This window comes from Anser anser, assembly GCF_964211835.1.
Source record: "Anser anser genome assembly, chromosome: 1".
NCBI classification, from domain to species: domain Eukaryota; kingdom Metazoa; phylum Chordata; class Aves; order Anseriformes; family Anatidae; genus Anser; species Anser anser.
In genome coordinates this window covers 61,369,343-61,376,976 of record NC_139720.1, presented here as the reverse complement: position 1 = coordinate 61,376,976, position 7,634 = coordinate 61,369,343, and the positions used below count along the sequence as shown (strand labels likewise).

The following is a 7,634-nucleotide window of genomic DNA, read 5'->3' as shown; positions in this document are numbered from 1 at the left end:
GCTGCCCACTGCAAACCCCTCTGAATGGTGCATAACCAGCACTGAGCACGTGCTGGGAGTTACACCCACTTTCTGTATTGAGATCAGTGTAAGTTTTGCAAGGCAATGGTAGCTTTGGGCTTTCAAAGAATGATGTTCAGCAGAAGCTGCTCCTGGCAGGAATCTCAAAAGGAGAAGATCTGGATTATCCCTGGCTGTTTGAGGAACAGAAGGAATTGGTGCAAGGTAACCACTGGTACATGACGACAGAAATCCAGCAAGAAGGGTAAACTATGCTGGCTCACAGGGATGTTGATTTTTACTGATGCATCTGCCAAAACCCTTAGCTCCGCCTGGCCGTTCTGCTCATGCCTGGCAGGGGTACATGCATATGGCGTAATAACCAGAAGGAAATGCTGTTCAGCTCCTCTTCCTACGGGCTGGTGGCTAGTGGCAAGGTGTTTGTGACGTCCCACAGCGAGGCGCGGCGAGAAAAGGAGGTACTGAACATACAGCTAGGAGTTCACGTGGGGCTAAAGCAGGCTGGTCATATTTCATTTCTGAAGGTTGTACTTTATGCGGGGGACCTTTCCAACGTGGAGCAAGGGTTCAGAGGCTGGTCCGATACACAGGCATGTGGCTGACACATCCGGGGGTGGTGGCTTGGCAGCCTGGTGGCAGGACCGTGAGTAGAAGTCTGCAGGGCTCTGACATCTTTTCTGGGGTGCATCTGAGGTGGAAGAGGGGAGGAAGTCGGTGATTTTATGGTTTGTGAGTTTTGCTTTCTGCTGGAAGGACACCTGCTTGCTGTTAGTCAGACTATAAGCTGCGTTTGTCTTCCTCAGTTCATCCACCCTTCTGAATGAGGAGGAAGCGTGTAAGGTGGCGTGAGGTTGTCTTTGATGTATGCAAGCTGTTACTGTGGAGAAATGAAAGGCAAATTTACAGGGTATCTCTCTTGCACAAGACCAGATAGTGACACCTCAGGAAAAGGCGAAGGATGCTAGGTGTCTTGACAGTGACATATTTCTGTCTGCTTTATTAAGTGCTTTATCTCTGTTTCTTTGTAGTTGGGGTAAGCTGTTGAGCGGAAAAGAACTGCAGAGAGCAGAAACACTAGCAAGTGAAAGTGAAAGCAGGGCTCAAGCGCTTGGTTTCAGAAAGCAGAGGGTGTGACGGCAGAGTAGGATCTCTGGGTCTGAGCAGGGGTTAGCATTGGTGTGTGGAGTAGGGGGAGAGGGAACAGGGATGGGGGAAACAGGGGAGAAAAACTCAAAACTTCATCTGACTCTTCCCAGTCAGATCCCACTCATGGTATCCAAAAACTCCCAGTTTTTCTGCCATGGCAGCAGCATACTGCTGTGCAGAGCGGGGAAGGAGGGGTGGCTGCATTTAAAAAAATAAAAAATAATTCACGGGAGTGTTGGGTCTCATGAATCTCCTGCAATGGGATTTGAAAGAAAAAGAATCAGGAGTGTTTTTCTAGGAATAGGCCTGGCTGGTGTTACTGTGTATAAAGAGCAACCACAGTCTGAAGACAGCAGTGGAACAAGCTAAGGCTAAAAAGGAGACCCGAGTCCTTCCTTGCTCTTTGCCCTGGCAGTCCATGGAGCTGCCAGGCCTTTGTTTGTGGACCGTTGCACTGCAACCAACTCCAGAAGGGAACTACTCCTTTGTTTTCCCTTGATTAGCCTGCTGTGAATACCCATCATCCCTGACAAAGCATGAAGGGTGTCAGGGCCAGATAAATGAACAATCGTTTCCATTTGCACACCGTGTTCATGTTTTTCAGGCAGCTGTGAGCAGCTCTACCAAAGACCCTTGTAAACTCCAGTGCAGGTAGGTGGGCAGCTCTGTGTGACCTGTGATAAGGCTGTGTTGTAGGGGAAGTGAAGTGATGCATAGACAAATGTCATCTGGACTGGGGTCCAAAACTGGGACCCCAGGAAGGAGGAGAAAGCATGGCAGTAAGCAAAGTGAAATCCTCTGCATTTGAATTACAGGTGGTCAGCTGTCCTGTCTTTGGAGGTGGCGTACCTCAGGGCAGAGTGCTGGGAGGGGACTTTGCTGGTGAGCAATTTGTTCCTCTTCTGAGGGCTTGCTGAGTACCTGTGGTGGGCTGATCTTGGTAGGCAGCCCACTCTGCTGCTCTCCTGTCCCTCTCTGCAACAGGAGATGGGGAGAAAATAAGATGCCAAAGCTTGTGGAGTAAGATAAAGCCAGGAAGATCACTTACTAGTTACCATCACAAACAAGATGGAATTGACTTTGGGAAAATTAATCTAAATTGTGGCTAATTAAAATAGATTCGGAGCAGAAACACAGACAAAAATCAGAACATCACGTTCCCCGCTCTTTATTCCCCGGCTCACTGTCACTCCTGAGTGCTCTGCCTCCTCCCCGCTGAGTGGCACAGGGAGTGGGGAAGGGGGGCAGCTGTCAGTCCATTGGAGGGCCTTTCTGCCGCTCTCTTCTCCTCAGAAATTTCCCCAACTGCAGTGTGGGGGTCTCTCCCTCGGGCTGCAGTCCTTCAGGATAAGCCTGCTCCAGCATGGTCCTCCGTGGGCTGCAGGGGGACAGCCTGCTCCACCATGGGCCTCTCCAGGCCGCAGGGGAATTTCTGCCTGAAGCACCTCCTCCTTCTCTGCAGGGCCATTGCTCACACTGTTCCCCTCACTCCTCGCTGCCGTGTGGGGTTTGCCCTCTCTCACCCAGGCTCTGCCCGAGAAGCCACCGCCTTGGCTGTGGGGCCCAGCTGTGGCCTGAGGTTCGGCCCTTGGAACTGTGTCTGTCATGGGGCACCCCCAGCCTTTCCTCACAGAGGCCCTGCAGACCCCTGATGGCACCAAGGCCCGTGTCCTCATGCAGCACCTGTGAGGGGTTGCTTTGTTTTCCTGACCCATGAAGGAGGACTGGTGCTGTTGGTGCTTTCTGAATGTACTTGGACTTTGGAATTTGCTAAAAGCCAGGTCTTGCTACTGTTATCCAGGTGGCACCACTGGTCTTCACCTAACAAGCTGAGATCATTGTGTCAGTTGTGTTTTCTTCCAATATATATTTTAGAATTATATTTTTTAGAGAAAAACAGTGACCTGGGCTCAAGTCACAGAACTCAGGGTCATTTCTCTGATGCGTGCCATGCCAAACATACAAATATCAGTTCCTTGGTTCTGCACTTTCCAGCCCAAGAGGTCTTCTTTTCTGAGATGTGATTAGACTTCTGACCTCATCAGAGATACCATATATTTTGACAGCTTTGGAAAAGACACGTATTGACTCTGGATCTTTCTTTCTGTGTTAGGGGTGAGGACACAGCCAGGTGTCAACCAGCTCTTCTGTGCGTGTGGTACCTCCAGACCCATCCGTGCGCCCTCGGAATGGCGTACACCTGGTATTGGCTTGATGACTTCGAGCAGTGGATCGAGTATGGGAAACAGGTGAGGTCCTCGGTGTCAATGCCAAGAGCTCTTGTTCAGCCATCTTTGGAGAATTGTTTAGGGCACGTTGTTCTGCGGCTGGTGTGGTGTACATGCCCTGCTGGTGCCCTTGCAATGCTGCTCTGATACCCTGGTGGATTTGTCTTACTCATTGTCCCTCAAAGCAGTACTGATACTCAGTGAAAGCTTTCAAAAGACAAGCTTTGAAAAACGATTGTATTCTCCGGAGGCAACAGAAGTCGTTTGACTGAAGCTGACCACACAGACTGAATGCTGCTTTCTTGCTGTTGTTATAAGCAGCTGTTCCCTGTGAGGTACCCCTACGTCCCTGAAGAATAAAATGCTGGAAGTCTTAGAGACTAGTTTTACATGGCATCTCATTGCTGTAGCCTAGGGAAACACTGGTATGTCCCTACAGAGTCACCTAAACTGAAGACTAGTTTAACAGTGTAATTTCCTTGTTCTTTCTTTAGCATCCGTATCATTCATCTGCCACGGTAAATTCTGCAGATCTGGAGAAGGCATTTCTAGCTGACCCAAAAGGCACTCTGTTATTCAGGGCCGGTTCTCAGATATATGAGTTAAACTTTAAAGGTGAAGTATCTCTTTGTTTACCATTCATTACATAGCTGACTCTAAGGTAGCCTCCATCATGTGGAGTTGTCACTCTATGTCTGGGTTTCTTTGAACATGTCTTTTTTCCTCCTATAAATTTTCTCCAAGCTGAATCTGAGTATTAAGTACATTTTTCTGCAGTTCTGAGATACCCTGCGCAAACTTATAGACTTGTGCATCTGCAGTCAAAAAAGCATCTCTGACAATGCTGTACATTTAGAACAAAAACTGAGAATAAACACCTCATGGCATCTGGCTTATGCATTCGAGTTTACATATCAAAAGAGGAGAAATGAGAAATTAAAAAATAATAATTATATATAAATGTAAGAACTAAAAAGTCAAATGGTGAAGAAGTAAGCTCTGGTAGACATCTTACAAGATAGTTACAGGGAGAGAAAACAGTGCAGCAAAGGAAAAATTATGGGCTAGTTACACAGGGAGAGAATGGGAAAATAAGAAAAGTTTTTCTGTTTCTAATTATTTATAATTTATTTAACCATCTTAAGGTTTCTGCTAGCTTTCCAAACTTTAAATGTTTCCTGGCATGAATAAAAAGAATGGTGTTTAAAGGAGGAAACAATGGATAGTTAGCAATGCCACACTGTGTGTGCTCTGTGATATTGTTGCAGGACCAAAAAGATGTTCCTCAACCCCAGCTAACAATCCCATATTGCCAGAAAAGCCAGACTTATGGACTCCATCATGTTGAAAATCCTTCCCTGCTGCAGGCCAGACATCAGATGTGGTTTTCTCTGGCCAACAGCCTGGATGTGAACGCATCTGGAGGTGCAGTAGTTGATGGTTGCATTTGAGCTTCATAGCCGGTGCTAGTAGGTTGTTGACCTTGGTGATCTCCAAGGAGAAGCTACCAAAGTGGAAGTGGTCTGGAGTGGGGTGGACATGGTAGAAAGAACATTACCCTGCAGCCTTCAGGGCTACATTCTGTTTTATTTCATTTCTAAAGGCCCAGTGTGTCCCTGGGCAATAAGTTATCTAATTATTGAGGTTTTGTGTTTTTCTTTCAAGACATGGTCCAAAGAAATTTGTTTTTTGAAACTCGAAGAAAAGTTGTCCGACTACCAAAAGCTCTATCCCCTCAATATGGACACGACATAAGGTACTATACATTGATTATTTAATAAAGTCTTAGGATGATGGCACCTTTCTACTAAGAAATTCCTTTTACCTCTCTACAATTCAATTTTAGATTTCTTAAATTCACTTTTAGAAACCTTTTGCTGACTAGTTTAACAGGAAATTTTGCTGTGACAGTATTTGTAAATTATGCAATACTTCTGTGAAGCATGCTTGAGGGATATTTAGTGGCAGTCTCTGGCAGCCTTTACAGACCCCTAGAGTAGATTTGTTCCTTCTGTGACAGTAAGGTCACACAGGGCTGACACAAGTGTGCCAGGAATTTTTGTTCCTTGATTTATGCCTTAACAATGCAAAACTGTGCACAGGGTATTACCTCCCAAGAACTGTAGAGCAGATAGATGCCATCCCCTGGAAAGCTAAGTATTAAATAAAACAGCAAAAAAAATTGCCCAAATGAAGTGACCAGGATGCAATTATTTGGGATAGTCAGTACAAGGCTTTTTTAAAGGAAGTTTAGCATGACAGAATTTGGGCACATTTGCTGTAGAAGTTAGTGGAGCTATTGTTTTATTTAAAAAAAAAAAAAAGTTGCTTCAGAAACTCACCGTCAGACACTGCATAAGAAACCAAGGGTTAAATTTAAGGGTAGGTTCAACCAAAGGTTTAAAGGCAAAACAAACTGAAGCTCCCAAACAGATGCTAATGCTCCGACTGCCTGTGATAAAACATTCATGCCACATAGATGACTGAAGACTTGTGCTGGGGGTTGTTAAGCACTGACTGACTGCTGCAGTAGTGCATGGGGGCACCACTGTCCACCCATGGCCTCCTGCCAGGCTGGTCCTGGGGACAGGGAGGGACAAGCTGCCCATCTGGCCAGTGATTTAGAGATGAGTAGCCACATGGAGGGTGAGGGCTCATGCTCCAGTTTCCTAGAGGTGCACGCAGCACACATGGAGGTCTATCTGAGAGCAGTTGTACAAACCAACTGGCTACGAGCCTCTGTTACTTCTTGACTGAAGCGTTCCTACCACTGCTTTGGCCTGCCAAGAAATTCATCAGTACTATTAGAATGTGTATGGAAATCTAAACTTGAGAAAGGGGTAACTGTTATGTGGAAGGTAAAACAAAAATGAAAATCCCGGGATGCCTGGAGGGTGCTGTAAAGCCAGCTGGATTCTCCAGAAGGAGGTTTTGGTTGGAAGTGTTATGGATTGTGACGTGCTCTTTCTCTCTCTTTTTTTTTATTTTTTTATTTTTAGCCAGTACATGAATCTATCATTTTCTTCATATCCTCCAGAATGGGACCAATCAGCAGTGCCTGATATTGGGTACAAGGTATGTATTTTCACCTCTCCAGTGGGCTGAGTGAACTGTGTTCTGTACTGATTTTTCTGAGCAGTAAGCTATATAAAACATGACCCTCATCTCCAAAGACCAAGGTGATTGAGATAGTCTCAGCTTTTAAACATATCTTCTACAATATGCAGCTATGAGGTGAAACAAGACTAACGGTGCCACATTCAGAATAGATCTGTGTCTCCTGGGAAGCTCTCTGAGATCCTTCATATATACCATGCAGGCTAAGGGCACTGCTGGTCTAGCCTGTCCTGTGCATTCTTTCCACGGCAGTTTATCCTCTGGTAAACTGGAGAAAATGCATTTCAAAGGGGATTTTTAGTATTTCCTCAGTCTATTTAAGGCAAAATGTTATTTGCTGTGGTAAAACTAGGGGTTGGCCCTGTAAGAAAGTATCTAGAAGGACCTAGGGTGTCAAATTAAAGTGAAACTGATAGCCACTCTTCTCCACACTGAATACTGCCATGCGTTTCAGATCTGGGTTACTCTGAAGTAAAAATAATCTATATGCATAAGAAGTGTGTCCACCGAAGGCAGCTTGTGTGGGATTACATTCATTTCCCTGTGCATCAGCACCTCAGTGCCTGTGCTTCCAGCACGTGGAGGGAGAGCGATGGTGGGGAAAGGATGGTTAAGTGGAAAGACAGCAGAAGCTCAAGATTTTAATGGCAGGGCTTTTCCTTTAATGCAAGGAGGCTGATGAGTCCTTTGGAAGGACTGGGAGCTGTTAGTACTAGTAACACGTTATTTTTGATGTTTTTAAAATTTTCAGTTGGTAGAGCTCAGTTACAGTTCCAGCGAATATGTAAAAATTCAGAAGCTGTTTGAGAAGACAATGAGAGGTTACAACATCTGTCGGCTACAGAGGGTCCAGAACCCAGCACTGTGGCAAGTTTTTCAGTGGTTAGTATCTGTTTTACTTCATTATTCTCATGGTAGCAGAGCACTGCAATTTCCTGTTCTATTGTCCTTGCAGGCTGTGATAGGATTTGCCAAATGCAGTAGCCCAACAGAACTGAGACTGCCACACTTCCATGTGCCCTGGTCTAGCTGGTAGTGAGGTTAAGCACTTATTTCTAATAGGCACACAAGCACAAATACATGCATATATGCACAAAGTGCATCTCTATCTCCTGATAGAGA

General features: G+C 45.6%; 1 protein-coding gene across 10 annotated transcripts in view; it reads left to right on the top strand.

The window, feature by feature from the left end:
- Positions 1–257: 257 nt before the first annotated feature.
- LOC310905611 (protein mono-ADP-ribosyltransferase PARP12-like) overlaps positions 258–7,634 on the top strand; it is a 113,416-nt gene continuing 106,039 nt past the window's right edge. For 6 of the 10 annotated variants that reach the window (XM_083852133.1, XM_083852132.1, XM_083852131.1 and 3 more), the window contains exons 1-7: positions 258–479; positions 1,772–1,818; positions 3,281–3,416; positions 3,890–4,010; positions 5,061–5,151; positions 6,395–6,470; positions 7,264–7,394. In XM_083852133.1, the coding sequence (XP_083708259.1) occupies positions 348–479; positions 1,772–1,818; positions 3,281–3,416; positions 3,890–4,010; positions 5,061–5,151; positions 6,395–6,470; positions 7,264–7,394 (734 nt within the window). In that variant the 5' untranslated portion in view covers positions 258–347. Of the gene's footprint in view, positions 480–652; positions 747–1,771; positions 1,819–1,982; positions 2,050–3,280; positions 3,417–3,889; positions 4,011–5,060; positions 5,152–6,394; positions 6,471–7,263; positions 7,395–7,634 lie in introns of those variants that run through there. The other 4 variants (XM_083852136.1, XM_083852128.1, XM_083852134.1 and 1 more) reach the window with 4 other exon arrangements.